Source organism: Lissotriton vulgaris, chromosome 1_1, assembly GCF_964263255.1.
Source record: "Lissotriton vulgaris chromosome 1_1, aLisVul1.2, whole genome shotgun sequence".
Lineage (NCBI taxonomy): Eukaryota > Metazoa > Chordata > Amphibia > Caudata > Salamandridae > Lissotriton > Lissotriton vulgaris.
In genome coordinates, this window is record NC_141685.1 from 1,660,604,184 (window position 1) to 1,660,621,601 (window position 17,418).

Genomic DNA, 17,418 nt, shown 5'->3' on the forward strand with positions numbered 1-17,418 from the left:
ATTTATATTTACTAAGTTATCTATTTTCAAAGATAAAATATGGCTTTTAGAGACTAGTTTTAATGCAAGAGAAGTGGGCTGTTTGTATGCCTGAAAGTTTATAGTCTAAGAATCCTGGTTTGTTTTAAAAATGGATTAGCCATTTCGTTGCTTTAACATAGCCCAGGAAATGTCCATCAATTATAATATGATGCTGGCATTCCTCTTTCTGAACAGAGCCCAAGTATATCTGCTCAGGGGCTCCATGGCTCACCCATGGTAAATGTTGTACCTGATGGCAGATCCAGTATGTGCCACGGTATCTCCCATAAATTAGGCAGGGTCTTAGATTTTACAGACACGTTTATTCGAATGTATAGCTAATGAACCTGGATCTAACATTTTAGAACAAAGGAATGTCTCCACTGTTTAAGAGTTAAATAGATTAAATTGTATTTTCTTTATGTGCAAAACTGTTGCTGTTAATGGATCTGTCCAGTTCCTCTTGAGTCATAGAAAACTGTGTCACAGGACCCCAGGTGCAGCATACACAAGCAAAAGCAGATTTGTGTGCTGTCATTTTAGACATTGTTTAGCATGAGGGCTGTCTGAGGATGACAGCCTCTTGCATCATTTGTGGGACGTAAAGCACACACCCAATACACTCGCTACATTTGGAAATAATATTCTTAATATCCAATACATCAAGCAAGATGCGATGTCAACCAATAACCACACACTTTATAATTAAAGATATGGTAAGAAACTTTGTGCCAGATTTACGTACACTAAATTCGCTAAAAGTGGTCGCAATTTACACACTGACTTTAAGCGGATCTAACTGTATTTAGAGGACGGGCCAATGTGCTAATAGGTTCGTTCTCAAAATACCTTACAGTAGTGGTTCACAATTCGACCGTTTACCTATGTAGCAACCTACAGTGGTTGCTACATGTTCCTACTGTGCTAACCGAGGCAGCACGGTCTGTTAATATGTTTAGTTTCTATGGTTGTAATGAGGTGATTATGCTCCCCATGATAGAAAAACAGGTCTTCACCCAAACGTGACAGTCTCTCGGGTCCCATTAATGGGTGGAAAAAGCAGCACTCTTGAGAGTAATTTACAAATGCAAAATGCAATGGCATTCAGTGCTGGTAAAAGTGCACTGATGGCCATTCCCTGCCCTCTTAATTGCATATTGTGCATGGGGACAAGTGAACAAAGGTGTTCTGCTCTTTGCAACTAAACCCTATAATATATTTTGATTCCCTGAATTGTATTCTGACCACCAGCTTACTTACAAGCTATGTTAGCTATGAAAGTACAAAAATGTATATCCCTCAATCACTTCTTTTTTAGGACACCTTGTAGAGGGAGAAAATGTTCCTTGTATGGCTGTAGGGACCATGCACACATGCCTCGAGTTTCCCTTGCCCTTTTCTGATTGAGTTTTGATTTTTTATCAGAACAAATGACAATTCTGTGTACGCTGACAGTCTACTGCACCCCAGAATGTGACCCAGAGTTGGCTCTGAGATCTGGAGCGGTATATCACATGCAGGTCTCTCTGCTGTGATCAGATCACTGGGCTAAGCGTTGTGACAGCAACTGATTGGAGATGAATGACAACGCTTTTTAGCCTTTGCCTACAGACAGCTTTAGCTGTGTGTTCCCAAAAGACTTACAGTGTACAATACCAGTTCTTACAGTTGGTGTTGGTTCAGCCTACTATTTTTCATTGGTCGGCTTTCCTGTCAATCTCATTTGCTTGCTTCTAAATCAATGACTCTTTTTTCTTCTTGTATTTCTGTCCTTTGGAGCATAGATTATTTGCCATCCTTTTGATTGGGTGACTTGTATCCTTTGACAGATGACATCAGGGAAATACAATGTATTGTTCTTTCAGCTCTCCGAGGGAGTGAATTTTATTTTCTTGCTCTTTACCCTATGTGCTTCTTTCCTCCTTAACCCCTGCCCCTATAATCTTTATATTGCTAATGCCCCCAACTTGTCCTTTGCTTACACAGTCCTTTTCTTCCCACTCAGCTTTTTTTCTGCTTCTTATTAGTTCTACCAACTCTAGCTCCACTGTTACTCTTTTGTTTTACTCCTTCCTGCTCACTGTTGCTCTCCACCGCTTGCTGGCATTGAGCTTCTCTTTTCTGTTCCTCTGTTGCAACTCCACCCTCTTGTTTTAATTTAATATTATTATTGTTATTATTAGTTTATCTTTTTTGACAGCCAGGCTGCTGCAATTTCCTTCCAGACTCCTTCTTTTTCTGTCTTTTACTGTCTGCCCAGACAATGAGCAGGAATTTTTAAGCCAATTTGTTAGGAGCATGGGGTGGGAACGGCCAGGTCTTTGTGCCAGATTTGACCAGTGGCAACAGTCCCACACCAGTAAAGAGGAAATATAAGTAAAGAGGAAATATAAATTTTATGGTTAAGTTGTGTTCCCTAGCGCGTACCCCACCGTCTCCATGTACCAGCTCAAAGTGCATGTAACTTCCCTCCTGTGCCAGCTATGAAGACGTAAATACATTTGCGTACAACGTCAACATGTCCTCTTTCAGACCCACCCTGAATGGGTTAATTAGTCCGTTCCTAAGTATGCTATGCCAACGTCTTTTTGTAGTGTACCTTACACGTTTTTCTGCTCTGGCAAAGTAGGCCCTGAATTTCTGCCATCGAGCCTTTTCCTGGCTTCTGACTCTGAAAGCCTCAGCCCAGGCTGCCTCTGTACCCGTGAACTCTGACTTACTTCCAGCGCGGCCCACCGCGCTCAGCTCAGCCTGCTGCCTGCCAAGACTGACTATAGCCTTCGAGTTATCTGTTCCGCTCCTCGAAAATACATTCCTGCCTACTAGCTTCAGTAAACATCCCCCTCAGCTACAGAGCCAAAGGGCCGACCTGTCTCAGTGCAAGTAATTCATAGCCTCTGTTACCATGCTCACATGGAAGGCTCCTTGCCCCCACGCTTCTCATGCATACACTCAGGCGCTCATACACGCATTCATAGTCAGTATAGAATAGCTTCTGCCCCAGAGACCTTTCCCGTTCAGATAATATGGTTCCCAAACATCAGATATCAGATATGATAGAAGTACGAGTTGATCTGACATGCCAGACTTCTGTCTCTTTCCGTCAGTGTAAATGTCAAGTCCCCTGCACCCTCCAGTTTCACGTCAATCACACGTCATGCAGCTGCGCGCGCATCCAAGCTTCCGATTTCTGCTGACATTGCAACATTTCTGTTAGTGCCACCCCCTTTGTGACACCTACCTGTGACGTTTCCCGCACACACCTCCAGTTCACGCCTAGTCCACGCCCTCTGATTACGTACTAGTAACACGTGGATACTGTTATCTTGTCTTCTCTCAGCTGTTACGCCTACTACATTGTTTTCTATGATGTAAATTAAGTATATAAGCTATGTACTGTCAATAAAATGTAGCGCTCTATCCCTTCTTCCACCCCTGTGGTGGGAAGAACATGATATCCTGGTCTTGACCATTCCTTTTTGAGGAATAAAACCCCTAAGAACTCTAACACCACGGACTCTGGTTTTTTCTTTCCGATTTGAGTTATTATTGATTAAGTACTTACTTGCATAGAAATTAAGACGGTAAATTATATATTTACATCATTTTGGCGCCCGAATAGGGACCCCTCCCCCACCTCACGCGCCGGTTGGTGCATTGCAAGCTCTGTCCCCTGCCATCAGTTAGACGGAAACTACGCGTACCGGCAGGATTTCCTGCATCTCCCTCTGGCCCACGGAGGTGACGAAGACTGCGATCAGTACCCAGACGAGGCGGTGAGGAGTGCGGAGGATCCCGACCAGAGCCTAGCCGAAAGAAGCAAGGTCCGAGGTGTCAAGAGGCCCACCAGTTTTCCGAAGTTTTCCGAAGTTTTCCGAAGTTTTCCGAAGTTTTCCGAAGTGTCGAGTCGAGTCCAGTCGAGTTTTCCGAGGCCTTCTGTTTCCGTGCTTCCCGGTGAGTACCATTGCTGGGACGTATCTAGACGGGTTTGGGTACACAAGTCCGGTCTGCACTGTTTTTAGACAGTGTATCTGTGCTGTTTAGCAGTACATCCAGTATAGAGGGTAGTCATATATGTCTGAAATGTTTTTTTTCCATGTGATTAATGTCGTGGTATGAGTGTGACTGTTTTTGTGCATTATTGTGTTCTTGTATAACCAGCCATATTCAGTATTAAGTAGTAAGGATTGAGCACTCAGTATTAAGTAAACAAGATGCCGTTTTTCGACAAATTAAAGCAGATAGGAACTAGGAAAGGGATACTAGAGGAAGCAATTCCTATCCCCCCTAGGGACACTCCAGGAAACTTTATGTACCACAAGCATGGCATAGATGCCATATTATATCTAGATTTATGGGCCGACTATACTAAGCATCTAGACGAAAGACACAGATGGCCTGTTACCGGAACATGGGATGCCGAGTGCATCATGAAGGTAGAGGAAGCACTATGGAAAAAGAAAGCTAGACAATCTCAGAAAGACGCCATAGAGTTTTGGCGTAAGGAATCACATAAGCGTGCTGAAAAAGCACTACGTAGAGAAGACAGACTTAAAGAATCAGACAAGGCCCAAGAAAACGAGTTAGTTACCGAGGGGATCCGAGTAAAATCAGAGCAAGTAGACCGCACACGAAATAACCTCGTAAACGGTATGTATCTCGCGGCCGAGGGTTCGCCTGAGGCCATTTCGGAAATACCGAAAAATCTGCCGACACCATTAGTACCAACTAAAGTAATTCATAAGACTACTAAAGACATATTTCTGAATTCCTATCTAGAGGATGTAGCACCCGCTTACACCAACCTCCCTGTCCGCGCCCTGCCTAACGACAGGGACGGGGGTGGTAACCCGCCCCAAGACCATATTCCGCCAGTATCACAACAGAATGCTCCTGTTCCACCACCTCCACCACTTCCCGCACCTAAAGTTGATCTACCGAAACCACTTCTACCTGATCCTACTAAAAGACAAATTCAAGTTCAGATACAGACTCCGCCGAGAGATAATGCCCAAGCTTCCGCCTCAGGGGGTGCGGCCGGGGGTCTTCAAACACCGCCGTTAACACGTAGGTTACAGCTCGGGGATTTGCGGAATCCTTTTACGTTCAAGTCACCCCGCCTTGACATATTCAAGGAAAACCTTTCGGTTTGCAGATATGATCCAGTACCCGGCAAAGACAATATAATGATGATGGCATCACTACGGTTAAGATCTGCTACTGATTTCCTGCTGTGCTATGCAGGAATGAAGGAGCGCCTAGATAGAATATATGAGTTTGTTCAGACGGGGAAAGACCCTGACAGTATTCAGGAGGCCATGGAGCGTCAGAAAGTTGACGTTCAAGCACAGATACTACGTTTTTTCATAAATTGCCTAATAAGAGAACGAGACAGGCCTGGGACAGATCAGAATGAATTAGATGCACTAAACAAGTGGGGTCAAAATATATCTGAAGGAAAACATGATAAGGGGACTTGCATAGCCAGTATGTACAAGAAAATTAGAAAAGCAGTGATAGAAATACACCAAAAAGAGAAAGAAAAGGCTTCCTCCGAGGAGGAAGAAGAACCTGAAGAACCAGAAAAGACTACAGATACTATAGCGTATGTAGGTAAGGGAACTTACCTTAGGAAAGGTATCCGTACGGAAAGCAAGAGAGTTTTTCTCTCTGCCTTAACAAACCCGAATTCTTCTGAACATCAGTTCCAGGAGACTGATAAAAGACTCTGAGAGAGAATGGGGTACCACATACTCAATTCTATGGATGAACAAGAACTAGCCCGGTCAGCCATATTATGGGCTGAAAACCCGGATATGTATAATGATGACACCGTAGCGCAGACATTTTTGAACCTTTCCCCAGACGAACAGAAATTAGCAGGTGTATACATGATTCAGCACCTCCTCACGAAATACAGAAACCAACATTCTGATCCAGGTCCCTTACATGAAACATTAGAAGCACTACTCATGGATAGATGGAGAGGTCTCAGTACCAAGTTAATACAAATAATTCTAGAACAACGACATAGATATAACGCTTTCATAAGCTCTGAATATGTTCCCGCTCCGCCCCCAGAAAGGAAAATGTATCACATGCAACGCCTGAGTGGCATTGAAAGTCAGAACCCCTTACGAGAAGTGCACCCAGTTATGGGTGAGGATCATATCTTGAAACGTGTATATGTACACACGCCACTGACTAAGTTAGAACTGTTAGAAATGAAGAAATTAGTCCCGAGCCATGATAAAGACCCTGCAGGTTTTCACAGAGAGCTTAAAGACATGTTACTGATGGGGGATTACACCTATGAGGATATCATGAAAATGTTAAAGGTACTGCTGCCCACGGGCATCTACGAGAAACTGAAGGAAAAGGAATGGGAGGTGGGAGAGAAAAAGATTGTATGGGCAGAAATTGAAGACGAAGAGAACAAACGTGTCCCAGGGGTAGGCCTTGGGGACAAAACTAAAGCATTACCAGGTTTGATAGTACAGGTTCTGCCAAGATTATTGACAACTAGAAAAGAAGACTGGGATGCAATTTCAGCATGTAAACAGAAACCCGACGAAGATACTAGTGACTTTTATTCAAGATTCGAGAAATGTTTTATTATTAATAGTGGTCTTAAACCAAGTAGCGAGTCGTACCCGCATCTTTTTGTATCAAAGTTAGTTGAGAATTCCCTGTTAGCAGTCAAAAATCGTGTATACAAGGTTGAGAGTACATGGCAAGCAAATACGCCATCCCAGATGTTACAAATGTTACAATACCATCAGAATAGAATTAGAGAAGAACAGGATCAGGAACAGAAACGTATGAAAGACACGAAAATGAAAATGTTAGTAGCCCAGTCGGTCCATACCGACGGAAACAGAAAGGGTACGAACCAGACAGGTCACGCCGCAGGTCCCGTTAAAGGGACATGCAATTATTGCAAGCAGCCAGGTCACTTCGTACATGAATGTCCAGTTCTGAAACATAACATAGCAACAGGTAAAACTAAAGAGAGACCGCATCCACCTAGACAAGATCAGGTCCAGCAACAGACTTCACAGAATGTACAGCCCATGCAGAACACACAGCCTATGCATGCTACATCTCATACAGCACAGACAGTAGCGGTACCACAGCCCACTGCCTCGACTCAACAAGTTTCCCAACAGATGTACCAGTATGCCCAATCTGCTTACCCTGAGTATCAACGATACACATGAAACAGCCTAGAGAGGGAGTTTGGCTTGCCTCTTATTGAAATTCCTGTAGATCAAGAAGGTCCTTATGTACACAGTCAAGTATTGGGAAAAGATAGAAAGTTTTTAATTGACACAGGGGCAAGCCGCACAACGATCAGTCATAATGAAGTCCCAGGGGCACCCCTCTCAAGCTCACAGAATGTTTCCCTTGGTTTTTCAGGACAGCCCATTGTAAATGAAGTATCAGAACCAGTACCCTTGGCTGTGGGTCCATTATCACGAGTTACAGACTTGTTACTTACAAAATCATGTCCAGAAAATCTGTTAGGAATTAAAACATTGAAGGCTCTAGGAGCTATAATCTGCTGTTCCCCGGAGGGAGTTAGACTCTTTCTACGGGATTTCAAGGGTCATTATGTGTTGCGAGAATTCGATGTCAGATTAAAAAATGTACCAGAGCACCTGTGGGCAAAAGGCCCAACTGATGTAGGTTGTATGCATATCACACCATACCGTGTTACACTCAAGACAGGAGTTGTTCTACCACGAATCAGACAATACAAGTTACCCCCCGATGCTGTAGTGGCTTTACTGGAAATCATTGAAGAGCTCATAGCCCAAGGAGTGGTCGTAGAGACCGACTCCAATATCTGTAATTCACCCATCATTCCAATTCTTAAACGTACTGACCCCAATGCACCGCCAGTATATCGGCTGGTGATTGATCTTCGAGAGCTGAATAAATGTATTGTACCACAGTACCCTGTGGTCCCCGATATCTCTTCCCTATTGACTGCTATTGATTCAGAAGCAACGTTCTTTACTGTAATTGATCTCAAGAACGCTTTCTTCAGTGTACCTATTGATCCAGAGAGCCAATATCTCTTCGGATTCAGTTTAAATGGACGAAGCTTCAAATTTTCCCGCGCACCTCAAGGATTCACAGAAAGCCCCAGCATCTATAGTCAAGCACTGAAAAGACAACTAGATTGTATTCAAATGCCAGTTAACACCGCTTTACTGCAATACGTCGATGATCTATTGATCACCGCACGAAGTGAGCCCGAATGTGAACAAGCATCACTGACAGTTTTACATTTTCTGGCAGACAAGGGACACAAGGTGTCTCCTTCGAAGCTTCAATTCTGTGTTCAGCAAGTTGTGTACTTGGGTCACTTGCTGTCCAAAGTGGGGAGACAGCTCACTCCCGATCGCATTCAGTTAATTGTAAATATGCCACGACCCCAGACACAAAAGGAAGTGCGGGCCTTCATAGGCCTCACCTCGTACTGCAGACAATGAATTCCTCAATATGCATTTCTAGCTAAACCACTCATCCAGTTAACGACGCAGGAGGCAGCGACTTCGACTGTCCTCCCTTGGACTCAGGAACATACACAAGCCTTTGAGGAATTAAAGAAAGCATTATGTCAAGCACCAGTTTTAGCGACACCATGCTACAGCAAACCGTTTACACTTTTTGTTACAGAACGTGATGGTACAGCATTGTCTGTCCTCACTCAAGACCAAGCAGGTTCACATAAGCCTTGCGCTTATTTTTCAAGTACATTGGATTCAGTAGCCCAGGCACTCCCTGCGTGCTTAAAGTCAGTAGCAGCAACAGCGTTAGCAATAAGACAGAGCGATTCAATTGTTTTAGGACATCAGTTAACAGTACAAGTTCCACACTCTGTAGAGGTTCTGTTAAACAGAACCCAGACTCAACACTTGACTATAGCACGACTGACAGGTTACGAATTAACGCTATTTTAGCCACACATAGAAATCAGACGCTGCAGCATTCTGAACCCCGCAACACTGTTACCTACAATTATGACAGATCCAGCCCCGCATGATTGCATAGAGATCATTAATGCAGTAACAAAGCCCCGACGAGACTTAACAGATGTTCCATTGACAAATCCAGACCTGACACTTTATGTGGATGGTTCATGTATGCGAACAAGTACAGGAGAATTAGTGGCCGCATATGCCGTGACCACTGAAACCGAAGTAAAAGAAACACATCGTATTGACACACTGTCTGCTCAAGCGGCAGAGCTTATTGCTCTGACCCGAGCCTGTATTCTAGCCAAGAACAGAAATGTCAACATATACACTGATTCCCGGTATGCGTTCGGAGTTGTACACGACTTCGGCATGTTATGGCAAGAACGAGGTTTTCTGACCTCTCATGGTGCCAAGATCCAACACGGTCCCCTCATTCAAGCACTGTTAGAAGCAATACATCTGCCTTCAGGCATATCCGTCATGAAGTGTAAAGCACATACTAAAGTTACAGATTCTGTTTCCCAGGGTAACGACCTGGCAGACCAGACAGCAAAACATACAGCATTGACTCACACTCAGACAACTGACATGACAAAGACAATAGGATCGACAAATTGTATGACAGTCAGGGATCCCACACTAGATGTTATCGATATTCAGACACATGCTACCCCAGAAGAAATAAAGAAATGGATTGAACTAGGAGGGATCCAGACAGATCAAGGTTGGATGACGAAGGGAAAATCTACATGGTTTCTCCCTGACTCTATGGTTCAAGTCATGATTAATACAGCACATAGTCCAGCACATCTAGGAGAAAAAGCGATGTTAGACAGTTTACAAAATCTTTGGAGCAATAAACACTTACGAGCAGCAGCAAAACAGAAAGTGCGTACTTGCATGATCTGTTGTCAGTTCAATCCAGGTAAAAGCGTCCCTGTAGAGCAAGGTGGATTTCATCCTCCCGATCACCCTTTTGAAGTCCTCCAGATGGATTATATCCAGATGGACCGTTGTCGAGGATTCAAATATGTCCTCGTAATTGTTTGTGCTCTGTCCCGTTGGACCGAAGCATATCCAGTCCCAGATTATACTGCCCCGACCACTGCCAGGCAGTTGGTTCGTGAATTCTTCCCACGGTACGGCATGCCTTGTGTCGTGTATTCAGATAACGGTCAGCCATTCTCATCCGAATTAATGAAGCAGGTTTCCTTGCTGCTAGGATATCAATGGAAATTCCATTGTGTCCGACATCCCGAAGCCGCAGGCCTTGTAGAGAGGCATAATCAGACATTAAAGACCCGTCTTGCTAAAATATGTCAAGAGAAAGGGGTCGACTGGATAGTCGCCCTGCCAGTGGCACTGTTCTATATGAGAATGGTTGCCCATTCAAGATCAGGACTATCCCCGTACAAAGTGGTCTTTGGTAGACCACCGAATATGTGGGGGACGCCCATTCCTAAGAAAATTACTGATGTTGATTGCAATATGTTGACAGATTACCTTGCCTCCTTGATGTCTGCACTCCAATCATGTCGTTCACAGGTTGCCGCAGCCTTCCCTGACAACACTGATGTAAAGCCGCATGATGTCCGTCCAGGCGACCTGATTCTAATAAGAAATTTTGACAGGAAAAGCCCGCTGGAGCCCCGCTGGAAATCGCCGAAGACCGTTCTACTTACTACGAGGACAGCGGTGAAAGTTGAGGGCAGGAAGGGGTGGATCCACATGAGCCATGTTAAACTGTGCAATGAACTGAAATCCGACCCAGGCTCATCCACCCCTTCCAAAGACTGTATCGAGCCCAGTGACTTTAAGGTTTCCGAACGAGAGAAAACTCCCCAAGAGGAGTACCGACTCAAGCTTCGATCTAGCAAGTCAGACAGTTTAATTGTTTAAGTCCTCCCCTAGGTGAATCGGTTAAATAGTTTCTGACATGTATCCCCTAGATCGAGATAGAGAGAGAGAGAGACAATTCAAGAAACGTACATACTGCAAGTCACTGCGTAGTCACTGTATAGTGACATTGTTAATAATGTTTTTTCTAAGTCTTCTAATTATCGTTGCAAGTATACTTCTCCCTATCTATTACCCTATTTTCAAGCGTGAACAATCTGCTTACAATGTCTCTGCTGAACATTCTTTTAGCGAGTTACCTCCACATGAACTCTCCTACAGACTTGCGCTGCGCAACAACACTTTCATTAGTATGCTTCATCATTCTCATCAGACTAACAATGCTACAAACTGCTGGATATGTGGCCGACTCCCTCCCTACCAGAATTACAAGGGAGCTCTGCCCCTCTTTCCGTACCCGTTCACTCACAATGGCTCCTGTGGTGCATGGCTTAAAATAATTAACTCCTTAGATCCTGATATTGCTGTTTTCGACGGGGGCTGGGTTTGGGGAAACTTGAACTTGGTCCTGCTCGACGTCTGTTACCCTGATAAAGAGGGACTCCCCACTCGAATAGGAACTGATCTAGAAAATGAAGTGTATGGATTAGGTAATTACACAATTAACCTTATGATTCTTACCGTTGAGTCCGAAGCTGCACCAGTTATGCCCGTTATGTCAGTACTACCAGTCACTGGTGAATTATGTGTCAGGAAGAAAGGTTCAGTACACTTAGGTCATAGTAAATGTACTACTGTGGTCGAATTCAGTGATCATGGTAAATCGTCCTTTAAAGCTATCCGTCATTCCTATTTTGTTTGTGGTCATACCGCATACATACGCCTACCTCCAGACTGGGATGGTACCTGTTATATTGCATTCCTTCTGCCACCTGTTTTTCTAGCTCCTCCTGATTACCACAGAAATACAAATCTAGTAAAGAATAGACTCAGAAGAGATATCCCACTTGTCGACTACACAGAAACGGCATGGGAACAGTACACCGATTTTAATAAAGGATTCTTTTTCTTTTTAGGACCTGTTCAAAATAGTAAACTAATACGCAGATTAACTAGAACACTTGAAGCAGTAGTGAATGAAACTGCCTCCGCCCTAGGTAACTTAACCGAAGAGCAGTCCGCCATGCGGGTTGTTGTCCTTCAGAATCGTCTTGTTATTGACGTCATCTTGGCAGATAGAGGTGGAGCCTGTAAGGTCATCGGGTCAAGTTGCTGTGTTTTCATTCCAGAAAACGCGCCATCTGTATACAAAGCTATTACACGTCTTCATAAAATTGCTAATCTGATACATCAGAATCCAGGCACCTGGACTTGGTCCGGTTGGTTCTGGACAACGTTAACCGCTTGGGGATGGAAGATCCTATCCTTCCTAGGCATTGGCCTAGTCCTAGTATTCAGTTGCTGCCTGTGCCTGCAGTGTGGGCCAGCGATTTGTGGACTGTGTGCCACGTCATGCATTGAACATTCCAGTTTCCTTTCAAAACGCAAAAGAAAGAAAGAGGAGCAAATGATGTTACAAGAACAAACTGATCGGTTCATGAGGATCGATATATCATGAAGGGTCCGTAGGGAACAAGGAGGGAATGAGGAAATATAAATTTTATGGTTAAGTTGTGTTCCCTAGCGCGTACCCCACCGTCTCCATGTACCAGCTCAAAGTGCATGTAACTTCCCTCCTGTGCCAGCTATGAAGACGTAAATACATTTGCGTCCAACGTCAACATGTCCTCTTTCAGACCCACCCTGAATGGGTTAATTAGTCCGTTCCTAAGTATGCTATGCCAACGTCTTTTTGTAGTGTACCTTACACGTTTTTCTGCTCTGGCAAAGTAGGCCCTGAATTTCTGCCATCGAGCCTTTTCCTGGCTTCTGACTCTGAAAGCCTCAGCCCAGGCTGCCTCTGTACCCGTGAACTCTGACTTACTTCCAGCGCGGCCCACCGCGCTCAGCTCAGCCTGCTGCCTGCCAAGACTGACTATAGCCTTCGAGTTATCTGTTCCGCTCCTCGAAAATACATTCCTGCCTACTAGCTTCAGTAAACATCCCCCTCAGCTACAGAGCCAAAGGGCCGACCTGTCTCAGTGCAAGTAATTCATAGCCTCTGTTACCATGCTCCCATGGAAGGCCCCTTGCCCCCACGCTTCTCATGCAGACACTCAGGCGCTCATACACGCATTCATAGTCAGTATAGAATAGCTTCTGCCCCAGAGACCTTTCCCGTTCAGATAATATGGTTCCCAAACATCAGATATCAGATATGATAGAAGTACGAGTTGATCTGACATGCCAGACTTCTGTCTCTTTCCGTCAGTGTAAATGTCAAGTCCCCTGCACCCTCCAGTTTCACGTCAATCACACGTCATGCAGCTGCGCGCGCATCCAAGCTTCCGATTTCTGCTGACATTGCAACATTTCTGTTAGTGCCACCCCCTTTGTGACACCTACCTGTGACGTTTCCCGCACACACCTCCAGTTCACGCCTAGTCCACGCCCTCTGATTACGTACTAGTAACACGTGGATACTGTTATCTTGTCTTCTCTCAGCTGTTACGCCTACTACATTGTTTTCTATGATGTAAATTAAGTATATAAGCTATGTACTGTCAATAAAATGTAGCGCTCTATCCCTTCTTCCACCCCTGTGGTGGGAAGAACATGATATCCTGGTCTTGACCATTCCTTTTTGAGGAATAAAACCCCTAAGAACTCTAACACCACGGACTCTGGTTTTTTTCTTTCCGATTTGAGTTATTATTGATTAAGTACTTACTTGCATAGAAATTAAGACGGTAAATTATATATTTACATCACTGTCAATCTCATTTGCTTGCTTCTAAATCAATGACTATTTTTTCTTCTTGTATTTCTGTCCTTTGGAGCATAGATTATTTGCCATCCTTTTGATTGGGTGACTTGTATCCTTTGACAGATGACATCAGGGAAATACAATGTATTGTTCTTTCAGCTCTCCGAGGGAGTGAATTTTATTTTCTTGCTCTTTACCCTATGTGCTTCTTTCCTCCTTAACCCCTGCCCCTATAATCTTTATATTGCTAATGCCCCCAACTTGTCCTTTGCTTACACAGTCCTTTTCTTCCCACTCAGCTTTTTTTCTGCTTCTTATTAGTTCTACCAACTCTAGCTCCACTGTTACTCTTTTGTTTTACTCCTTCCTGCTCACTGTTGCTCTCCACCGCTTGCTGGCATTGAGCTTCTCTTTTCTGTTCCTCTGTTGCAACTCCACCCTCTTGTTTTAATTTAATATTATTATTGTTATTATTAGTTTATCTTTTTTGACAGCCAGGCTGCTGCAATTTCCTTCCAGACTCCTTCTTTTTCTGTCTTTTACTGTCTGCCCAGACAATGAGCAGGAATTTTTAAGCCAATTTGTTAGGAGCATGGGGTGGGAACGGCCAGGTCTTTGTGCCAGATTTGACCAGTGGCAACAGTCCCACACCAGTAAAGACTGGGAAAGGCTTTTGTGCTCTGGTGTGCTGGGGTCGTTGACTGATAACTCCTCCTTTGTGAGGTTCAGAAGAAGAACATTGGAGTTCTACATCCTTCCAGGAAGATGTGACTTGACACCTCCATGAAGAAAGTAGTCTGCTGATGGCTAAAGAGGGATACTGGATTGTGTAAGTACCCTTGCACAAAGGAATGGCTGCCTAGAAGAGGAGGGTAGTGAGGAGCTGTGTGGGAAGAACTGGCATTGGTCAGGTGTAGCCCAGTGAGAGACAACCCTGCCAGGGCTTGTGGTGAGGCTTTGTGACCAAGGTCCATCTGCAGTTTGACCTATAGTGTGGCAATCAGCTTCCTGCTGCTTGCATGCACCATGCTCCTAATCCTTAGTTTTATGAATATGGTTGGTTGTGGTGTATACTGACTACCAAAACCAGACTCAAAGTAAGGTTCCCCTGTAACTGTCTGGTGCTCTGAGAAGTCATGATTGTCTTCGGCAGTGTGTATAATTTGAAGACAAAATGCATGTGATGGTTTGGTGCTGAAGAAATCACAACTGGAGTCAGTGGTGTACATCACAGACCTCTAACTAGGATCTAAAGTAGGCTTTTCACTGGCATGTGTGGTGGTCTTGTGTTTGGGCCTGAAGAAGGTCCTGCAATGAAGATTTCCCTCTCCTGCATCAGGCACAAACAAGAGCCTTGCAGAGCTGTGCCTGAGCTGCCACGCCTGTTCATACCAGACGCAATATGCCTGTGCACAATGACATCAGGGTCTTTCACAGGAGCCAGCAGGCCTGGGCTCGGATCAGCACCACTGTTCCACAGAGCCTGGGTGCAAATCTTCACACTAGTAGGAGAATATCATCCTCTCAGCGAGCTGTTTGCAGTAGAGAACCACTGTGCTGCATCCCTTCAAACTAAGGACAAATACTTCAGCAGGCACGTGCACAGCTACACAGGTGATATACGGATAGTGCTACCCTACCAGTCCTAGCGTTGACATATCAATAACCTTGTGAGAGAAATGCTGATTGTGCTATTCAGCCTTGGGGTGGCCTAGTATTGTTATGCACTGATTTTGTCATGTCCCTTGTAAGAACTGGAGAATAGCCTACAATTAAAAGGGACTAGCTTTGCCCCCAAATATCTCCTGTGAATTGTGTATAGCCTTTTCGCCCTCTACAAGTTCCAAGTAGTATTTAACTGTGTGTTGTTATTAAAGTACTTTTTCTTTCTCAGGTAAAACTACTGGCTGGACAACGATTTACTAGGCATTGTTACAGGCTTGAATGAGTTATATGTCTGACCCCACACAACTTCTTCAGTTAGCCTTGGACTACTTAACCTTGCTATCCCGAGGGCGAGGTGCTAAACAGATGTACTTGGTGCACAGTTGTGAGTTAAACAGGAAGGTAAAACTCCAGGACAGCAGAGGTAAAAGGTTCTCTTTGTTACATGTGAAGCCCAGAAAACGTTCTCACACATATCCTCGCCAGACCAGTTGTTATTATTATGACAATCATTTTCTTTTTTTTTTATAAATCTTTATATTTTAAAAGTGAACAGAGTGGCCAATACACAGAGTTATCACAGTAGTTATTAGGTGCATATTCACGTTCGCAACAAAGTATATAATAGCTGTTTCTCTAGCACATGAGATGATATCAATACATAGCATAGCATGGATCATTCAAGGTGTTGCCTGCACATCAAGGGCGGGGGGAAGCGGGGGGTTCACATATGTTACCTCGGTATTCGTTCCAATTGGACCACACTGTCGACCATTTCTGGGGGCAGCCCTGGGCCACGTACACTGTCTTCTCCTGCAGCATACACCAGTCCATATGATTTTTCCATTTAGTGAGCTTTGGAGGTGTATTTGCTCCCCACAGGCGAGCAATATTTCGCTTTGCAATTGCTAGTCCTAGTGACACCCACAGCTTGCCCTTGGTTGGTAGATCCGTGGGTTCTCATATATTTAAAAGACACCTTTTTGCTTCGGGCCGTAGTTCCACCTCCCAGACTTCACGCATACAGTTGTGTATCTGACAATCTTTTTCAACTGATTGATCGTAGATCCTACTAAAATGCTGCTGAACTCGCACCCACCTTGCTCATGCATAACCCATCAAACATCTATACTTAAGCTTCCTCCCTGTCCCTGCACATTACTGTCACACCACAGCAGTCATAAATGTGTGCTATACAAATACCACTAACAACAAAACATAACACTTTCTTCCATTTCATTGATTTGTTACAAGGGATGAGGCATTGACTTGCAGTTACTTACAAGAGTTCTTTCAGCGATGTGTTTCTTTTCAAACTCTTCACCATGCCTTCTGTACCTTCATCTGTGATTTCATTGTCGTTTAGGAAGAGGACTCTCAGGCTTGTGTTCTTTTCCAGAGATTTCCACAGATTTTGAGCCCAGGCAGGCCCAAGCTTATTGCGTCCCAACCTGAAAAAATGAGTCTAATGCATAAGTGGACTCTAGGTTTGCAAAGCGCACACGATGCCCAACAATTAATAGATTAGTCAATATCATTTGGATTTCAAACTGTAAATTTTGTGAATCTAAATTGCAAACCATTACAGCATTCGAGCACCACCATCTTAATAAAATGCAGGTGTTATTAGCATCATGAGTTCTACTGCCTACTATATACTGAAGACTCAATTCAGAACTCTGTTTAGGCTCGAATTATTGGGCCCAGTAGCCAATCTGTAGATAGGCTTTGTGACTTGTTAACATAGCAAAGCATCATGGCTCAGGAATGGAGTATTTCACAGTTGCTATAACGGTTTATGAAGCTTTTCATTGGCGGTCTACTGCCTCTGGTGGAAACAAAGAGCATTATGTACAGAGAGCGCATTGAGAGAGGCATTTGTTATGTTATCTGAATATGTCATATGATCATATGTATGCATAGCTGGTGATAACATCCTCATTTTCGAACAATTGTGTTACAACCTTCCTGGTATTAGTGATTTATTGAGGTGAGGAAATTGTCAACAAAAAACACAGA

General features: G+C 44.0%; 1 protein-coding gene across 1 annotated transcript in view; it reads right to left on the bottom strand.

Annotated features, from left to right (window-relative positions):
• LOC147751001 (nucleotide-binding oligomerization domain-containing protein 2-like) overlaps positions 1 to 17,418 on the bottom strand; it is a 343,212-nt gene that overhangs the window by 39,117 nt on the left and 286,677 nt on the right. The window contains exon 7 of the mRNA XM_086918890.1: positions 16,683 to 16,850. Coding sequence (XP_086775016.1) covers positions 16,683 to 16,850 — 168 coding nt within the window. The remainder of the gene's footprint in view (positions 1 to 16,682; positions 16,851 to 17,418) is intronic.